Source organism: Lampetra fluviatilis, chromosome 27 (assembly GCF_964198595.1).
Source record: "Lampetra fluviatilis chromosome 27, kcLamFluv1.1, whole genome shotgun sequence".
In the NCBI taxonomy this organism is placed as follows: domain Eukaryota; kingdom Metazoa; phylum Chordata; class Hyperoartia; order Petromyzontiformes; family Petromyzontidae; genus Lampetra; species Lampetra fluviatilis.
In genome coordinates, this window is record NC_136301.1 from 11,769,412 (window position 1) to 11,790,748 (window position 21,337).

General features: G+C 47.1%; 1 protein-coding gene across 1 annotated transcript in view; it reads left to right on the forward strand.

The window, feature by feature from the left end:
* KDM3A (lysine demethylase 3A) overlaps window positions 1–21,337 on the forward strand; it is a 59,971-nt gene that overhangs the window by 28,790 nt on the left and 9,844 nt on the right. Inside the window, exons 3-10 of the mRNA XM_078869241.1 lie at window positions 1,412–2,421; window positions 3,924–4,086; window positions 14,688–15,444; window positions 16,322–16,599; window positions 17,583–17,735; window positions 19,089–19,190; window positions 20,070–20,185; window positions 20,625–21,285. Coding sequence (XP_078725367.1) covers window positions 1,412–2,421; window positions 3,924–4,086; window positions 14,688–15,444; window positions 16,322–16,599; window positions 17,583–17,735; window positions 19,089–19,190; window positions 20,070–20,185; window positions 20,625–21,285 — 3,240 coding nt within the window. The remainder of the gene's footprint in view (window positions 1–1,411; window positions 2,422–3,923; window positions 4,087–14,687; window positions 15,445–16,321; window positions 16,600–17,582; window positions 17,736–19,088; window positions 19,191–20,069; window positions 20,186–20,624; window positions 21,286–21,337) is intronic.

Sequence of the window (21,337 nt, forward strand, 5' to 3'; positions counted from 1 at the left end):
GAATCGGTAACCTCAAAGGTTGCACTCGAGCGGTGCACGTGTGGTTTGCACGAAACGAACTGCTGCTTAATCCAGGAAAATCAGAGGTTCTGCTGGTTGGCACTTGGGCTCAGTCGAAATAATGTATGGGAGGATCAGGTGCGGCAGTTGTGGGCTCCAGAATTCAGTTTTCTACTCTTCTAAAGAGCCTCGGCACTATTATCAACCAGAATGTCGTTTGATCACCATGTGTAAAATATAAAATATAGTCAAGTCCTGCAATTTTCATATCGCTGCTCTAGGACACATCAACCACAATTGCAATTGAGTCATGACATAGCCAACACGGTTGCGTGTAGCATAGTATCGACAAGGCTCGATTATTGCAACTCACTACTCTACGGGATGTTTAGCAAAAGCATTACCAAGCTGCAGTGTGTACAACATTTTGGCACGTGTTGCGATCGGTACTACAAGATCCGACCATGTCCGTCCAGTGCTCGCTGAGCTGCATTGGCTTCCGGTTGCCGAACGAATACATTGAGGTCGTGCTCATTACACACAAAGTGCTTGCCACAAGTAAACCACGAAACTTTGCTGATCTCGTCAAGGAGCATAAACCATCACGGTAACTGCGGTCATCCTCGCAGCGGCTTTGGCTAATCATCAAACGAAGACGGTCACTGCATCGCATGCTTTTAGATGTGCTTCTGTGGCCATCTGGAACCTTCTTACTTCCGATATTAGGAAGCCACTGGAGCAATGCATTTTCAAATCTAGATTGAAAACTGATTTCTTTTAGAACTGCTCTTCGTGGTCAGTTTGTTGTCCTTCCCCTGCACCTCCGATTAGCACGGTCAGTTACGTACAGTGCGAAAAAGTTCAACATACAACATACTAATCTGCAAAAAAACGTGAAATAATGTCTGCTGAAGAAAGCATTGTGTAGTACTCATCTCCATTGGCAGACCTGCGCCAGTGGTGGAAATTTTACATTCATATGGCTGGAAGCAGTCTCACATGAAGACACTCTTTAAAATGTAGTCACTCCATTAATTATAATACTCAATTTCCACACGCACAATGAATGCATGGTAAAAGTAATAATTAATTTTGATAGCTGCCTCGGTACTTACCATCTGAAAAATGGAAACTCCTGTGGATTTACTCTTCAAAATCACTGACATGATGTTATCAATGACAACGGCAATTGTGTTAAATTTTACTCCGTACAAGGGAATTGATTAATTACTCAAACTAAATGCGATTTGTATTTAAAATTTGTATTCAATTTACCAATCGAAGAATAGGTTAATGTCTTTTTCAATTGTCCATTGCAGCTGCACATGCCCAAAATCACTTGTTCCCAATATTTGTGAGCGGAGACCGCGAGTGTGAGCATCCCTCCATCTCTCCCCTTCTTTCTCTCCAGAGGGACAAGCGTCACCCTCTTCCCGGAAGCGTTTGGCCCTGGACGATGGTGCAGTGCCACTGTCCAAGCGGTCTCGTGGGGGCCATGAAGTGGGCGGTAGTTTGGTGGGGTTCGGATCGTCGCCCACCCCCGTCTCGACTCCCCTGCATGCCGGCTGCCCCCCCATTGATTCCACCGTTGCTGCCATCGGCCGCGTCAGCGTTCTTGCAACTGCTGTAACATCCACCAAAGACGGAAACAACTCCGCCAAGCTGGAAGCCCTTGCAGTGAATCCGGACATTCGGACGGCTTCGGAAAAACCTTGGAATTCTCACGGCAGCGGCGATGCCGCTGAGAACAACACAAGTGAGGCCAAGTCAGCTATGGCGCCTTCTCAGCGCTCACAGAATGGCTCGTCCCTCGTCTCTGGTGCGCCGGTGGATGCTGGAAAATCGCCCACCAAAACATCTGCGGCCAGAACCATGGGCGTGGCCGGTGTCGGTGCTAGTCTCGGCGTAGCGCAGCCTGACGTAAAACCCCATGCCCAACATCACCACAATCTTCACCAGCACCAGCAGCAACGTTCGGTGGCGGTGGTGGCTCCCACGGCATTGTCCCAGTTTAAGCTCTCCCCGGGCAAGGCAGCGCCGTCGCAGACAAAATCGTCCGTACTGGTGTCACCGTCGCCACCGTCTTCGGCGAAATCGACAACGCCACAGCCATCGTCGAGACCCATGCCATCTCTCTCGGCTCCGGTGTCGGTAATTGTTCGAAGCCCTCTGACAGATGAAGGTGATGCCAAATGGCGGCAGCAGCAGCAGAACCAACAGCAACAGGAGCAGCGGGAGGGCGATGCCGGATCTCCCGATCTTGGGGGGGCGCCACGACCAAAGCTGAAGAAGGAGTGGCTTTGTCGGCACACGGAGACAGGCAGCGGTACGGACGCCATGGCGATGGAGACCTACAGTGAAGAATCCGCCAGGCCTGGTGCTGGCAGAGGCCAGGGGGGTGTGGAGGAACAGGGTGCTCGGGTGAGAGACGGGGAATGAGTATGTGAGTGAGCAAATGTTTGTGGGTGCAGGATTTTTATGAGTGAGCGATAGTGTAGCGGTTAGCGCGCTGTGCCAGGAACCCAGCGACTCAAAGTTTGATTCCTGCTCAAGGCCAACACCAGTGACTATTATCTGAACCGGTCCTGGGCCTCCCCTAGGTCGACTCGGCCTCAAATTAGGACATGGAGCGGTGCGTAAACATCGCCAAGAGGGAGACAAAAGCAGCCGGGCATGGTGCTGGCCACCCACCCTCTCGTGTGCCATACTGGCCTTCATAGCTGCACGCTTAACTACACTTGCCCCAACAGTATGTTAAAGCTATACGGGGATCTTTGTCTTTGAATGAGTGCAAGTGGGTGACTTTGAATGTTAGTGAGAGTATGTGTGAGTGTGTGATTGTGGGAAACGTTGGTGTAGTGGATATTGCACTGCATTATGAACTCAGCCACCCGAGCTCGATTCTCGTCCACAGCCAAAATCAGTGACAAGTTGCTAAACTTGTGCTGGCCCACCCCTAGGTCGACTCCGTCTTAAATTAGTACCTGGTGCGGTGTGTTTAACACGTAGGCTTTCACGACCAATATCCATAGAGGTTTTTGAGTTGAATCGTGTAAATATAAATGTGTCATTAAACCCGCCATCACCCGACACAGCCAATTAGTAAAGTTTGCCACTTAAACATTTACAATTCGAGTACTCTAATTGTAAATGTTGTGGGTTTACTCTCCAACACACCGGTGTGCTGTACTCGTAACAAATTGGCATGTTTTGTTTACGTGACAAATCTTACTAATTGGCTGTGTTGGGTAGTGGCTAGTTTAATGACATATTTACGTGATCTATCCCAAAAAACTTGGTGTGGTGTATAAACATAACTTTTCGGAAGACAAAGATGGCTGGGAGTGGTGTTAGCCACCCACACCCTCATGTACCATACTGGCCTTAATAGGTACCATGGGGCACCACGGGTCAGCTACTTAAATGGGCGCCAAGGTGGTGATATGTTAACTACCTCGCCTGGTATACAGGAGTTCATGAGTTCGATCTCGACCCTGATGCCTGTATATTTGGAGTTTGCATGTCTCTCCCTGTGGTTGTGTGGAATTTTCTCTGGGTCCTCCAGTTTTCCCTACACATTTAGAAACATGCATCTATTTTTTTTGGATGTTATACATTTCCACATGATAAGCCACTTCGTTGAGCTATCATCTGTGGCCAGGTCACTTGTGAAAAAGAGCTGTATAGCTCCATGGGCCTTACTTTGTAAAATGGAAAATAATTAGCATTCATAGCTAACAGCACTTGTCCCAATCGTGTGTTAAAGACTATTTGGATAATCTTTGTGTGTGTGTGTGCAGTGTGTATGCTTGTTAACAGCACTTGAGCATCAGTGTTTGAACACCTGTCTTTCCGCTTGTCTAAGTTGTTTTGGCTTTTAAAATGAGGCCATGTCTGTGTTGTGTGTATTTGTGTGAAAAAAGGTGGAGGCAATTAAGGTGGAGGCTGGGACAGGGGAAGAGAGGCCTAGGGGAGACGAGGAGGCAGAGATGATGGGCGAAGAGGAGATGGAGGAGCTGGACTATGAAATGGTGGACATGACACGTGGACGGTGGATGGACCCCAAATACATGGCGGAGGGGAGCTGTAAGCAGCGCACAACTGATAACACCAACCCACGTGCCACATGCATTGTGTGCTGTGTATGCGTGTGTGTGTGCTGTCTGTGTGCACGCTTGTCATCTGTGTGTTTACTGTGTGCATATGTTCCTTTTGTATGTATCTTGTTTGGCTTGTGTGTGCACCAAGAACATTACGATCAGAACAGCCATAGTCACGTTGCAGCATATGTCTACATTGTGTTCCCTGCATGGTTGCTGTGTGTTACGTAGGTGTAATAATAGTATGTGCCTCGGCTAGTTGACGAAAGTTGCAAGCAAGTATTTTATCGTCGCAGCAGTGGCTTTTCGCTAACCATCAAGCAAAGACGAGTCACTGCATCGCACGCTTTCAGATGCGCTTCTGCGACCATCTAGAAAGCTCTTACGATATCGCTGGTCTACAGCCAAAATTGTTCCGGAATAAATGTAGTCCAACTTTACTAATTCTGGGTCACTAAGAATGAAAATGATGCTTAAAATTGTTGATTGGCTCTAGTTTTCAAGATTTGCTACTCGGTCAGTATATACGACCCTTGACTTGGGAATGGCGGAGGATAAGTGAGTTATAAAGGGAAGGATCACAATTTAAACCAAAATTACTAAAATACATATTTTACTGTATCTATGAATAAGTCTATGACTGGGTTTGGACAGTACTTGTTTTTTTAGCACAACGATGCATGATGCAATCTGAACCTGGTATTGTCATCTATATATAAGGGAAATTTGTGATTATGTGTGTCTGTTCGAAATGTTTAGCATACTTCCTGACTTGCAACAAACTTTAAATTTGGCATGTGGGTAGCTTCCAGACTATACACAATGGAAAAAGTATAAAAATAGACTTTTGTATTTTGGGGGAGGGGGCGCAATAATGGATATATTTTGCACGGCAAGTGAGCGGTGACGTCACATCTGTAATATCACCCGCATGCGGCAGCATTACGCAGTGTGCCTGCAGACGTCACGCATCCCCCCCACCCTCCGCGTAGGCCATGTATTAATCAAAGACAAGAATCCAAGTCCCGGGCGAAGCTGGGTAGTAAAGCTAGTACATGATATGAATTGCATCATGTTATTCCTAGAAGTTATGGATGATGCAATCATAAAAGTTTTACATCCCTCTGCTGAACAAATTGCCCTATATCAGCTCTAGAAATCATACAGTGTCGTGCACTCTTATTTGTCAGTGTTTGATTTTGCAAATGGACACATTTATGTTTAGCCAAAGTGAGCAGAGATGCCTCGTACGTATGTGAACAAAGAAGATAACTTCTACTATGTTTGTGTTGAAGTGACTTTTGCATCACAAAAGCGCAGTATAACCACTATTGTTAAGAAAGCCTATCACCTTTATTTTGGCTGCAAAATTGAAGATCAGGACAAGATGTGGGCCCCACACAAATCTTTTGTCAGTGGTTGAACAGGAAAACCTATGCCTTTTGCAGTGCCAATGATTTGTAGAGAGCCAACAGATCATATCAGTGATTGTTACTTCTGCATGGTGCCTCTAGTTGGGAAAGGTGTGTCAAAGAAGAAAAAGTGGACTGCATTATCCAAACATTCCATCGGCTCTACGCCCAGTACCCCACAGAAGGACTGCCGGTTCCTGATGCACCAGAATCATCCTCACTTGAGTCGGATGAGGAAGAGGATGATACTTCTGGTCCTAAACCATCAAGGTCACATGACCTAGATTTTCTCCCATCTTACACTGAACAACACCTCATAACACAAGATGAACTGGAAGACCTTGTCAGGGATTGGAAACTACCCAAAAGTAAAGCAGAGCTGCTGAGCTCCAGACTGTAGCAGTGGAATCTCCTGGCAGGTGATGTTAGGGTTTCCATGTTCCGTGACCATCAAAAGGATCTTGTCCCATTCTTCTTCATGGATTGTGATCTTGTAGCCTGCAACAACATCGATGGTGTGATGGTAGCCTTCAACATCGTTCATGATCAAGATGAGTGGGGACTGTTCATTAATTCATCGGAGATAAGTCTTGAAGCTGTTTTGCTGCATAATGGCAATATTTTGCCATCAATTGCATTGTCAGCTTTATGGCGATTTGAAGGTTGTTGCTCTCTTGCTTGGTCTGCAGACTGGATACACGAAGTACTGCTGTTTTCTCTGCGAATGGGATAGTCGTGTGAGAGATTCCCACTACATCAAGATAGATTGTGCACTCTGACAGTCATTGGAACCTGGGAGGAAAAGTGCTCGGCATCCACCACTTGTTGAATGAAGGAATATTTTGTTACCACCTGTTGTATATGTTGGTTATCAAAATTTGTTATGTTGTATGCGTGCGTGGGTGAAATTATTATGTTGTATATGTGGGTTATGAATATTCAGTGAAAATAATAATAATCAAATGAAATTTGGTCAAATGTGTAATTATCCGGAAATATGTTAATTTATGTAATTATGCACATTTAATTATGCCAATTCGAGAGGTAATCGTAGTAATTATGCGAGTGGGTGTAATTATGATAATGCAAGTCGTTATGATAACCAGACCCCGCCTCGGTGACGAGGGTGGGTTATCGATCGGAATAAGGCAATTAATCGTATGCAGTTATGCAGGTGTGGTGTAAGTATGCAAGATTAACTTAGATTAACTCGGCATCGTTGTCTAGGTTCGTCTCATTCTCGCTTTAACATTCCCAGAGTGGGTATTCGTGGTTATATTTTAGGTCCCCGGTTCACCCCGTTATCGCTTTAACATTTACTGAGTATGTATTAGTGTGTTTATTAAGGTCACCAAGTTCAGATCTCAACGCAGAAGCAGATCTTATGCATAGATTTCAGGAAAGAATCACACAACCACTTCTGTATTAATCAATTTATTACTAATTCAACCTCAACTATGATATAGTATGCGAACTCTCAATCCCGGAACGTCAACACGGCATCAATACAGTATCATCAACGATTGTCTGATTTCACTTTGACAACGGCACATGGATCCCGCATAACGCGATGGTTGTTAGTGAGAGAAAGAGTCGTTAAAATATGCAAATACTATGCTAAGAAAAACCTTAACGTTAATGAATGATTATACTCAATATTGTTCACGCAGTACCGCACTCCTTATTGATCATACGCAACCCTTATCACGTTGTTAGCACCTTGGGTCACGGGACAGTTGAATATTCTGTAGGGGATGCGAGTACGTGCGGCGATTATGACTGAAAGATACTTGAAAGATTATACGGCGATAAAAAACACAATCAAAAACAGTTATTATTCTTAAAGGCACCAATCTCAACAGATACATCGGCAGGTTATCTGACAACAGAATGGCTCGGAGTAAGGGCCTGCGACGGTGCTCCTTTTTCGAAGATCGTTATCTTATACCAAGTTTACTAATTGGGGACCAGATCACCTGATAAGGATCTGGTGGGCCACCACTCCCCACGTGAGCGTGGCTCGGCGGAAGGAGGTGCCAAGAATCAATTCGTATTGATGGATCTGTTGGGAATTTATACGATTAAGAGTACAGCCCACTAAATATTAAAGATAAAAATTACGAATACACTTATAAACGACGGATGGCCATCACTCGGTCTCGTTGTGATGCCTTCACAGCCACGGATGGCTTATGGGTTCGAGTGTGTTTGAGTGGTAAGAGTTGTCTTGAATAGTCAGTGTTCGGAGTCGGTTCTTTATGTCAAACAGACGCCTGGTGGTCGTGTGGTGAGGGGGCGGTGCGCGTCATACGTATCAGTCGCTCCCCTGTCACCGTGGTGAACTGGTTCGGATCTCCGTTGATACGCTGTCGCAGTTCGGAACCCGGTCGGTAGGTGGCGCCCACAGCTCGCTCGCAGCGTGCAGTGTTGGGTCGTCGACCAGGGTGAGCACGGAGCCTCGTCGCCAAACCGCGACCGTCACCAATCCGGCGGCAGCAGAGACCTCCGACTCGGCAGAGGTTGACCCACGCAGGCCGAGTTGAGCTGTCAAGCGGGTCTTGCCCGCCTGCAGAGGAGATGGGGAGCCGCTTGAGTCGAGCCCCGAGAGCCGGCTCCGGTGAGCCGATCGAACTCGGCTGAGTCCCAGACGAGCTGAAGAGTCGAGCCGACCCGCTGGTCGCAGCTCGCTCCTGAGTCGACCCTCCCGGTCGAGCTGGTTTCCAATGCTCAGGGTCCTTTCTTTTATGCCGAAAAATCCCTTTAGATCCTGCCCACAAGGCGGGGTTTCTTTCGATTTACTGTGTCAGGATCTGTCCGTAGGTAGGTGTGTCCATGTGTGTGTCCGTACGTCCGTATGTCCTTGTGTGCATAAGTCGTCTCTCTGTCTGGGTGCGATATTATCTCTTGTCTGGCCTTCTTCATGAACCAAAACACAGACGTTACAAATCGTCTTATAGGCGTCTTTGTCCGTGTTGCACCACCTGGAGGGAGGGGCAACACTCCCTCCGACCCTCACCGACGCACAAAGAAATGGTTAAAAAGTTTTAAGTTAACATTTGTCCCTTACCATTTCACAGCTATGATTCTGTATGTAACCTAAGGTCTGTCGTTTCCCATCGTGGTGCTTGACTCAAGTGGAGGTGTTCCCCCGAGCGTATACACACTCCTATCCCGCGCTGCGGGGATACAAAGACGGCCGGGATCTCCCTTTCTCTCCGACCCTGGGTTTAACATCGCTCTTTTATTATGTATTTTATATTGGACCTGGTGGTGATTCATCCCGCATATGCTTCGGATCGAGTTGTATAAAGTATTAAAGTATGGAAATAACATTTCATATCAATAACTTTAGCCTACCCTGTTGTTAAATTCCGACTTTAACGTTACTTTAATAGCAATACAGAATAATTGAGCTTTTCTGTCTTAACTAGGCGAACGCGAACTTCTGGTGACCCCCGCAGCCTTGTTGTGCAGCTGAGTCTGCATCCTTGAGAGATACACAATACTCTTATTCTCGTCTCACTGTGGTCATCCAACCTTCTGCTCTGGGAGTGTTATTCTTAATCAGCTCCCTCAGCTGCAGGAGGACAAGGCGTATTTCTACCTCCTCCCTGTGTGCACGTGTTCCAATTAGCTCGGAATCCCTAAACACACAATCAGTGATGATTCCTGGCTTTCTGTGGTTGTGATTTAGACAAAGGCGCCTCTGTTCCCTTCCATTGCCTTCGAGTTGACACTGCCCTATTATTCGCCCATGTGCTGAGGTCATAGAATTCGTTTTGACTTCAGTAATATTAACATTCAGTATTGGATTAGCAAATGGGCAATGGTTCATTGATGTAGCTCGCAGCCTGGTCTCCAATTTGAGCGAGCGCGAGGATCGATAATTTAGCCTACTCTGTTGTTGAATTTCGAATTTTGACGTTACTTTAAAACCATGCAGGATGGTTGGGCTTTTTGCCTTAACTATGTCTGGCTGACTCTCCCACTGTCTCTGCCGCCTGCACGGGTGACATGTGCCCGTTTATCAGGCCTTATCTTTCCTTGAAGCAAGGTTGCAAATTCTGCCATCCTAGCCCTCCTCCAGTTCATTACTTAACAACACCTGGTGTTTTGCAGTTTGCTGCGCTTTGGTGTGTTTTCATTCATTATATATCAATTTTGGAAGAAGGGGCTAGTATACAACACACCCTCACACTTCAAGCTGGGTCGGATAAAGAACTTTCTCAAAGCCATGGACAAAATGCAAGCAGCTTTCACATACCTCCATGGAAAATTTCCAAGGTTGAGTGAAGCTAGTTAGTCCTCAGATTCGTGAACTTCTTCGAGATGATACATTTGACAGTGCACTGCATGGCAAGGAAACGACGGCATGGAAAGCCTTCCAGTTAGTGGCAACAAATTTTCTCGGAAACAACAAGTAAGACAACAGGGAGTTGGTGGAAAACCTCCTCAAGGCATACAAAAGCCTTGGTTGCAACATGCCACTAAAGATACATTTTTTGCACTCTCATCTAGATTTTTTCCACCGAACTGCGGAACAGTGAGCGACGAGCATGGCGAGAGCTTTCACCAGGACATTGCAACAATGAAGAAACACTATCAGGGCAAATGGAGCCCATCAATGCTTGCAGACTCTTGCTGGACAGTTACAAGAGATACGAGACAAGCGAAGAAGTGCCCAGTAGACACTGAATAAGGACTAAACTATATACTTAAATATACATAATAGTTTTTTTGCCTTTTTCAAAATATTTTTTTTTAATATAACCCTTTTGCTTATTTTTTAAAAAATGTTACATGAACAGGACAGGTAACATGTTATCATGTAAAGCAACCATAACATGAAAAGACCTAGGTTTACAATTTATTAGTTAAACTCTATCTACACAATATCTTCTTCTTCTTTAGTGCTGCCTAACGGCGTGTGCGACTTCACGATGATATTGGTCCCGGTCTAGCACGGCGTGTAGAGTTTGTGCTGTTGTTAATTGTAGCCATGTTTTGATGTTACTGAGCCATGTCGTTTTTGGCCGTCCTGGTCGTTTTTTCCCTTCGATTTTTCCTTCCAGGATTAGCTTTAATAGCTGGTATTTGTGGTCGTTTCGGGCAATGTGGCCTAGGTAGTAACACTTCCTGCTAATGATGGTCTTCAGCAGTTGCCTGTCAGTGCCCATATCTTGCAGAACTTGTGTATTGGTGGTTTTGGCTGTCCATGGGATTTTCAGCATTCTTCGATACAGCCACATCTCGAAAGCTTCGAGCCTTTTTGTTGCTGTTATTGTCAGTGTCCACGTCTCAACTCCGTACAGCAAAATTGACCAGATGTAGCATTTCAGTGTGCGCAGTTTCAGTGATGTACTCAAGTTGCGGTCTGCAAGGAGTGTTTTCCATTTAATAAATGCTTGCCTTGCTTGTTCAATTCTGCTCTTGATTTCGACTTCATGGTTCAACTGATCGTCAATGATTACACCAAGGTATTTAAATCGGTGTACTTGTTCCAATTTTTCGCTACCAAGCTTGATTGTTATTTCGCTTGTAGTTCGGCTGACCTTCATAACCTTTGTTTTCTTTTTATTAATTCGTAAGCCCCATATTTGACTCTCTGTGGCAACCTCGTCCAAGATTTGTTGTAGGTCTTGTTCCGAATCGGCCAGCAGTGCAGTGTCGTCGGCATACCTGATGTTGTTGATGTATTGTCCATTGACTTTAATACCAATGTTTTTATCTGCTAGTGTTCGATCAAAAATCTGCTCCGAGTAGATGTTGAAAAGACTGGGTGAAAGTGGGCAGCCTTGTCGTACACCTTTTTGTATTGGTGTTGGGTCTGTCAATTCGTTGTCATATCGGAGTTGGGCTGTTTGCTTCCAATAAAGAGCAATGATGAAGTTGATGTCGTTTTTATCTAGTCCCAGTTGTTTTAATAGAGCTGCTAGTCGGTCGTAGACGTAAAATGTAAAAACTCTTAATATATTGGGAACAATAGCCAATGAGTTGTTTGAATTGTCATTTGAATTCAGCACGTCAAAATTCATAATAAACAGCACGTTTCATCTCTGAAGCAGACGACGTCTAAAAAATTGTAGACCAGTGTGTATTAGGAAGCCACTGGAGCTATGCATTTTTAAATCTTGATTGAAAACCAATTTCTTTATAACTGATTTTTCTATTTATTTATCCTTCCTCCACACCTCCAATTAGCACGGTCAGCTACATACGGTGCGAAAGAAGTTATACATACTTACTAATCTGAACGAAAACGTGAAATAATCTCCCTGCTCAAGAAAGAAGCATTGTGCAGTGCTCCTCTCCATCGGCAGACCTGAGCCAACGGTGGCAATTCCACATTCATATGGCTGGAAGCAGTCTCACATTAAGACACTCCTGTAAAGTGTTGCCTATTTAATCCATGAATTTGAATAATGATCTTGCTCTATTTCTGTCTGCTCTACTTTTGGTCTCTGGCAGAGGCTAGTCTGCATTTATTGAATTTGACGATGGCATTGGCTTTATATGCAGAGGTCCAAGTCAGGAGGTCACCAAAAGCTTTTTGTCTTGTACGACTGCCGATAGGGGAGAAGAGATATTGTCATTCCAGGAGAGCTATGGTGGTGTCCTGGGCTAGTAGGGGCAGGATTTCCACTGAAGGACATTTGTAGCATAGCTGTGTTGTGCTCACCCCGTGTTTTATCTATCACTAGCTCCAAGAAACTGGTGCCTCAGGAGGGCAGCTTTGGGAGGGCTGTACTTTTGGTGGCAGTCTGCCCAGTCATGCCTCACGTTTTTTGAGCAGAGGGGGGGTGGGGTGGAGGTATGTTTACCCCTCCTCCGGTTAGGCTCTTGTATAGGTTCATTTGTATCCAAGCCAAAGCATGTCAGTGACAACCATATGAACAAATTAGATATAAGCCTATGTGTCAAACTAGTACTTGCATTGAATCCGGGTTTTTTAGATACCCAGTGATATGCTCCACATCCCTTCCACAATAAAATAAATATATTTTGCCCCTACATCTGATGTGAGGTTCACAAACACCGTAAGAAAGGTGGGGAAATGTTTTACGTCATGGCAGTTAAGGGGTTGTTAGGTTATTTACATGCATTTGTCATCAACATGCGAAATTCCTCTTGTTGATATGTAAACTCCTTTGTCAAGGCTCTCTGCTCCTCCCACCCAGCTTAAAATACGCTGCCAATCTTAGCAGTGTTCATTAGGACGCTGTCTTTCCGACAGTTCTGTTCTTCACCTGAGGACGGATACTTGCGTTGTGGCCGAAACGTCGTTAGAATTATATGTTTTATTGTTATTATTTTATTATTTCCCTTCTACGTGACTTTACCGAAAGAACCAAGAATATGAATCCCTGCAGTCACGAAAGCTTTAAATAGAAAAGTATTTACATGCCGTTTGATCAGAGTCTTTCCTGTTGAATTGAGTTGTATTGGATCCTCGTTCATTCCACCGGTATATAACTTTCTTCTTTTAATGCCCCTCTGGCTTGGGTATATGTCACTGAGGGAAACTTCTGCGGAGGGGTCATGTGGGTCTAATGCAGGGGGTCGGAAAACCAAAACAACAACAAGAGCCATTTGTTTCGAATTCTATAAAATAAACTCATCAAAAGCCACAATGCACTGAATGAGACCGTGGGCCTTAATCACTAATGCGACGAGACAGTCCTTAATGAGCCACATGCAGCTCTGGAGCTGCAAGTTGCCACCCCTGGGCGGCTGTATACATTATAATTAAAGTATGAAATAATTGCTAAGGAATGAAGTTCAATTGTATCTGAGCCGCAGCGTACCTGTGACCACCTATGAAAACCATATTTACCTCAAGGACTAAAATCTATTATGCTCTGCGTGTGTACTGTTTGCGTGTGTGTGTGTCTTTGTGAGGAGTGGTAGCGCAGTGTTTAGGGTACTGCATTCTTGATCTGGCCACCCGAGTTCGATTCCTGCTCGCAGCCAACATCGGTGACATCTCACCAGTCCTAGGCCTCTGCGAGATTAACTCGGCCATAAATGAGCACTTGGTGCGGTGTGTAAACATCGGCACTGGGGAGACAAAGGCAGCCGGGCATGGGGCTTGCCAATCACCCCTTTGTGTAGCGTGCCGGCCTTAATAGGTGCTCGTTAACAACACTTGGCCCAACAGTTTTGTTGAAGGCTATATCGAGGGATCTCTGTTTTTATTTCCTTGTGAATGTGTGTTTATCACGTGTGTGTATAACGTGTGTTTCTCATGTGTGTATATAACTGTTTATATAACATGTGTGTACTGCGTGTTTATATAATGTGTGTGTACCGCGTGTGTATAACGTGTGTGTACTGCGTGTGTAGAACGTGTGTGTGTGTGTACTGCTTGTGTATAACGTGTGTGTGTGTACTGCTTGTGTATAACGTGTGTGTATACTGCATGTGTATAACGTGTGTGTGTGTGTACTGCGTGTGTATAACGTGTGTGTGTACTGCGTGTGTATAACGTGTGTGTGTACTGCGTGTGTATATATACTGCTTGTGTATAACGTGTGTGTGTACTGCGTGTGTATAACGTGTGTGTGTATATACTGCTTGTGTATAACGTGTGTGTGTACTGCGTGTGTATATATACTGCGTGTGTATAACGTGTGTGTGTGTACTGCGTGTGTATAACGTGTGCGTGTGTACTGCGTGTGTATAACGTGTGCGTGTGTACTGCGTGCGTATAACGTGTGCGTGTGTACTGCGTGTGTATAACGTGTGCGTGTGTACTGCGTGTGTATAACGTGTGCGTGTGTACTGCGTGTGTATAACGTGTGCGTGTGTACTGCGTGTGTATAGTGTGCGTGTGTACTGCGTGTGTATAGTGTGCGTGTGTACTGCGTGTGTATAGTGTGTGTGTGTGTGTACTGCGTGTGTATAACGTGTGTGTACTGCGTGTCTATAGTGTGTGTGTACTGCGTGTCTATAGTGTGTGTGTACTGCGTGTCTATAATGTGTGTGTGTACTGCGTGTGTACGGCGTGTGTGTACTGCGTGTGTGTACTGCGTGTGTACGGCGTGTGTGTACGGCGTGTGTGTATAGCGTGTGTGTACTGCGTGTGTATAGCGTGTGTGTACTGCGTGTGTATCGCGTGTGTGTACCGTGCGTGTGTACTGCGTGTGTGTAACGTGTGTGTGTGTACTGCATGCAGTTGGCGTATCAGTGCTGCGGGACTGGCGTGTCGTTCGCCAACTGCGCCTGAGTGGCGAGGCGTTCATGCAGGACGGGGCCTGCGTGGAGATCGCTCCGCACCTGCAGAAGTGCCGCGAGTGCCGCCTGCTGCGCTACCGTCGCCAGCACCAGCTGCGCATGCAGCAGCAACGGGAGCGGCAGCAGCTGCAGCAACAGCTGCAGCAACAGCTGCAGCAACAGCTGCAACAGCAGCAGCAGGCCAACAACAGTGCCCAGCAGTCGGAGCCACAGCCGGATAAGGAAAGTGAGGACAAGCAGCAGGACAAGCAGCAGGACAAGCAGCAGGACAAGCAGCAGGACAAGCAGCAGGACAAGCAGCAGGACAAGCAGCAGGACAAGCAGCAGGACAAGCAGCGGGACAAGCAGCGGGACAGGGCGCAGTGCGAGTCTCCGCTGCCGAACAAGCAGCAGCAGCAGATAGTGCCTGGTGCCGAGAAGCCCTTGCAGAATGCGCAGCAGGAACCAGCAGCCGAGAGCGCGGATGAGGTGCGGCCAAATAAGGATGCGGCGCCTACGGGAGGTGAGGAGGAGCCAGCACCAGAGCAGCAGCAGGTGGTGAGTGGCTCTGGCAGCCCTGCCGTCGTGGCGGCAGCGCCAGCCCCCTTAACAGCAGCGCACGGCATGACTGGCGTCGACGAAGATGCCTCCGTCACGAAGGAGTCTGGGACGGCATCGTCGCCATCCACGGTCTTCTGTCGCTTCATCCACTTCCGGAGGTAATGAGTGAAGGGGGGGAGCGTTTGAGCGTGTGGGAGAGTAATAGAGGAGGGTGTGTTTGAGAGAGTAACTTAGCGTGTGTGTGTGTGTGCATGCAAGTATTTATGTCATAGAGACGTGTGTGTGTAAGAGTGTGTAATAGAGCGGTAGTGTAGCGGTTAGCGCGCTGCGCTATGAACCCAGCGACCCGAGTTCGATTCCCGCTTATGACCAACACCAGTGACGAATATTTGAAGCAGTCTTGGGTTTCCCCTAGGTCGACTCAGCCTCAAATGAGGACCCGGTGCAATGTGTAAACATCGTCATTGGAGAGAAAAAGGCGGCCGAGCATGGTGTTAGCCACCCACCCCCTAGTGTGCCGTGCCGGCCTTCATCGGTGCTGGCCTTCATAAGAGCACTTATCCCAACTGTCTGTAAAGTCCATAATAGGGAGCTTTGTTTGTATCTATGCACTGTAGATTGGGTGTGTAATGTGTGGAGAGGGTGAGGTTAGCTCATTTGGGTAGGTGATTATTACTTGTGTGTAACTGGAGGGTGAGTGCATGGATGTGTAACTAATATTTGTTGAAAATACAAATGATAACTTTACATGTCACATGCGCCTGATGATTCATGAACACACTCCCTACAACTAGCTCAATATGAATTGGTGCTCTTTGCTTCACACACGCAAGATTCCTCTTTTACTTTCAAACGCTCTTTCTTAGTCATTGGTTTTGTGCAGTGCATTTAAATTCATGCTTGAATGCGAAATTCGGGAGAGGATTGGTTAATCATGGAAAGTTGGTACCGCACTGGGTCGTGACGACTGGTGTTTTGAAAAACCCTGCTCTAATAAGCGTAATTTTCCATCGCCATCATGTGTACCCCTTCAAGGCTGGCGTTCAGCAAAACAGGGCAGCTGCGAATCGATGGGTTCTGCACCGCACGGCAATGCGACCCCGAGGCACTCAGCCTATGGACGCCAGGTGGAATCATGCTGGCAGCCACCTCCACGGACCCACCCCGGGAGGACTCCAAATCCAACTCCTCATCGTCATCATCGGGGTCTCTCGACCTGGACACGGCAAAATACATTCTGGCCAACATCGGAGACCAGTTCTGTGAGCTCGTAATGTCCGAGAGGGAGGCGCTCACCTGGCTGCCACAAGGAGGTGACAGGCGCTCACTCATTCGCGTACCCAGCCATTCGCTCACCAATCACTTGCTCACTCACCAATTCACCCACCAACTCTTACTCGACACCTGGTCAGAATGTTTTTATATCAAGTGCTCGCACACCCATTAACTTGCCGCCTTGCTCAACCTTTTTGAGCATTTAAAGTGGCCGCCACAGCTAATAACAGTGGAAGATATCTTGAACTGCCGCTTGTCTTCCATGAGATTGGGTTGGTCCAAAATGAGTACCTGGAGATGTGTACAAACTGTAAACGTCAGAACCAGGGAGACAAGCGTGCAGTTCTCACCACACCCCCACTGCCTCATGTGCGGTGCTGGCCTCTGTTGGTGTTCGCTAGCTGCACTTTCCGCAGAAACCTGTACAGTTACATGGGGGGGATTTTTTTCCTGATGTGTATGCATGTTTTACTGTGTATTGTGTATACGCACGTCATGTACAGGTAGTCCCTTATTAACACTACAGATGCATTCCTGAAAATATTAGTGTAATGTGAAGTCATGTTAATCGAATACTCATTTCCCTTAAGAAACAATGTAAATGGGGGCAGGGGGGGGGGTGTTGTGTTCCAAGCCATCAACTCGTATCGCCAAAAGTAGCATCGTTCATTTTTAATATAAAACTAAATGCAAAGCTATAGAATTGCGAGCTAAAACGCGCAAACGCCTGGGCTAGCATAAAGCAAAAACAAAGACTGAGTGGGGTGGCTCGCTGCGACGCTCGTGTTGCCACACGCTTAGTGGAAAGTTGTGTGAAATCATCTTAAGTCAAGCGCATTAATCGGGGACTGTCCTTACATTGTACATCGTGTAAAAATGGATTGGTGCCCCGATGCGTTTTATGCAATGTGCGTACCAATGTACTTGCCATTTGTGCAGACCGTGTGTGTATGTACCGTGGGTGTGTACCGTGTTTGTACGATGTGTGTGATCCTGTGTGTGTTTACCATGGTACCCACAGCCAAGGTGGCGTGGAAGCGAGCCGTGCGAGGCGTGCGGGAGATGTGTGATGCGTGTGAGACTACTCTCTTCAACGTTCACTGGGTCTGCCCCAAGTGCGGATTCGGCGTCTGCCTCGACTGTTACCGCAGCCGCAAGGACCGGCATCCAGACGGTAACCCCGGCCATTAATATCATTGACTCGGGCATATTGGGCTGGGGCAAACACATAATAAAGCTGAAAAAATGCATGCTTATACAGGTCACCATACTTCAATAGGGAGTACCATTGAACAATAACAGATCCGGCTATTTTAGTGGACACAATCGACATGAGGTACAAGAAAAATGGGCTTGCATAATGTGCATGCATATTGTACATTGATTACCATTTAAATAACCCAAACGGCAATGGATACCCATAGTCATTTATCTGTGTAGTGGGGTTCAACTGAGTTGCAGACGTAGACTTTGGAGGCAGCACATTTATTTAGTTCCAACACACGGGGTAACTTCCGCTTAACAGAATAACAACCTTAGGTGGTGACCACCTGCCTAACTACACGAGTTACTACGTAACTGTTACTACAGACCCGGGACCAACAGCATCTGACCGTGTCCACGTGCTGGAAGACTCGTAGAACGGAGATCGTAGACGAATAATTTCTTTCCTGGGATAAACAACCACGGTCCCTCTCGGGACTCGGCTTATATTCTCTGTGGCATGGCCGGCTCCGCCCTTGGCCACGTCCACCTTCCTGAACCATTGGGAAGGACCTGGGTCCCAATCACGTGACCCCCCCAGCCCCCTCTTTGGGGCCCCTCTGTCATCTTAACCGGTCACGTGTCCACCCGGGTCAACCAGAGTGCCATGGCCTCACACGACCTTCCCCTTCGGTCGGCACCCACACACCGTGTCTTGTAGGGCCGGCACTGCACTTACAGCATGGTGCCATCCAGCGCTATTACTCAACGCACATTATGCCCCTCTAGGGCCGGTACTACACCCACAACATGGTGACATCCAGCGATGTCACTACATCTGCATAAATGACTATGGTTATCCATAATCAGAGATAGAGGAAGACATAAATGCAAACAAGAAAAGATGGTGTGCATAGAGAAAGACTTACATAGACAAGGAGGGAGAGCGACAAAGATGCACAGAGACATGGAGATAGGAAGATGAAAATAAATATGCAGCCACAGAGAGACAAACCTAGAACAAGTTTGAGATGCAGATATAACGACGGAGGCTAAGTTTAACACAAGTGAAATGGATACAGGCTGGTACAGATAAATACATAGAGTAATACAGACATGCTGAATGACAGATAAGTGAGGCACCGAGTGAGAAAAAGACATGAACCGATACACAGAAAAACATGCGGCATCAATCAAGACATGGAAACAGATTCAGAGACACAGCAAAAACTGACAAAAATGCAATTGTTACGTGCAACACAAATATCTGTGTTTATTTTGAAATGGCTGGTGTGCCGGCGTATGTATGCGTGTCGTGGTTTAGAAATCAGCGAGGACGAGGAGGTGTTTTCGTGGCTGCGTTGCGTCAAGGGCCAGACGCACGAACCCGCCACACTCATGGCCACACAGATTATACCCGGAAACGGTAATCTACACGTTCTCCTTCAGCATCAATCAAGTTTCACTTATTTAATTATTACACTTATATAATTATTACATGTATTACCCAGTGTAGCCTCACTCACTCTGAAGACATTCTCTTTTCGGTTGGGTCCTGCCACGTTATCTGTCTGTTAAGGCGAGTACTTCGGGAATTTAACCCAGCCGCACCGCCCCCCCCCCACCTTGCTCTAAGGCACAAGTGCTCCCACTACGCCACCCTGTGCATTGTCATGATTGTAGGTTATTTTCGGTCGAAGAATGCAATTTTTTAAATCATGTTTGTAGTTGCAGGAAAACTGCTCCCAAGTAAAAAAATGATCCACTTTGAACCCACCATTAGAGCCAACCAGCCACGCATTTGCCGCTTCTTTGCAGAGACTCGCAGTTCAAGCCCAGGACCTGCCCCGTAAAATGCTTAACATGTCGCCCGCTTCACAGTTCATAGTGGACGTTAAGTGATGCCGTGACGCGATTACAAAAAAACACTGGTAGGCCATGAGTGCCTGCATCATGGTCCATATTTGGAGTTTGAAAAAACTACTGGCAAATAAAAATTATCTTATTGGGTGATATCACAAAGCAACATTGCCCCCTGCTATTAAAATACTCTGTGAAATATTGCCTTTTTGTTATAGCCTTGTTGCTATAAGATTGGTACGAATTCCACAATTAATAAGGATATTATCTGCTTTTATAAATCAATCAAACATGATAAAAATATGATCTGCTGTGATAAATCAACGAGTCGATACAGTCCCATAAATGAGCAGGGCGCTGATACCCGTGTTAATAAATAAGCAGCCTCGGTGTGTCGGTTCTAGTTGTGAGTGATGAAGTCTGGGTACTCTGTGTGTGTGTGCAGCCCTGTATGACATCAGCGAGCAGGTTCATATCATGCGAGGAAAGTGGGGAATCAAGGCAAACTGTCCTTGCTCGGGGCACCACCACCATCATCATCACCACCACCACCACACCAAGGTACTAGAAGAGAACCACAAAGCACTACTGCACACCACCACCACCTTAACACGGTACTTGGAAACAACCGCAAGCAACACCATCGCTATCGTGTACTTTTAGACAACAACAGTTACACACCACTCCATCGTCAACACAAGTACATGTAAACCACAATCACTACTGCAGTCACGCACCACAAATACACACCACCAGCACAACAAGGTACTCGGAGAAAACTACAAATGTCACTGCAACCACACTACGACTACTGCGACAGCCACATAACTGGACACCACAACCACCCGCCACATGTCATAACTATTGCCACCTCAACAAGCTACTCTTACTCGCACCTGGCTGCCTTCGTCTCATTATCACTGGTGTCGACATTTGGTGGAGGGGGTGGGGGGGGCAACCATGTACCCTCGCTCATGACGGGCACTGTTCCCTCATGCAGGTGGCAGCAGACGCCGGCGGTGTCTCGGGGCAACCGTTGCTCGAGCCCGTGGCAAGCTCGGCAAAACTACGCGCTGAAACGCCGGCTCCAGAGAACCAGCAGCAGCCGCAGGAGAAGCCAGAATCACAGGAGCGGACCTCAGAAACCCTGCAGCCCGAAGCGCCAGCGAACTCGCGGGCAGGAGACGCCGTCCCATCAGTTGCTCCCGACGTGGCCCCCGAGCCGAGCTGGGCTACCTCTATCTACTCCAGCACAGGCGGTGCCCACAAAGCCAGCAGTGCCTCTACTGCCCTCAACACACAGCCAGACAAAGCTACTTCTAATTCAGAAGCATCTCCGGCTTCAACCGCATCTGCTGTCGGTGCTGGTGCCGTCGGTACAGGTGCAGTCGCTGCTGTGCCACCGGTTGCAGCAGCCGAACTCCCGGTGACGGCGAGTTCCGAATCTGCCGCCTCCACTGCATCGCCGAACCCGCCAGCCCCTGTTGGCGCCGTGGACTCTGCTGCACCATTGGCGCTGCCAGCTGCTGCCCCAGCTGGGTCCGGTGGATCGGTGGCGCCGCTGTCACCGTTCCATCGCGCCGGCTACCCGGAGCTGACCTCGGCCATGCACTGGTTCGCAGACCTTGCTGCCAGCCGACCCAAGGCACAAGCCGGAGCCGGTGAGTGGCGCAGGGGTGTGTATATTGTGGGGATACTTGTCTTTGTGTGCAG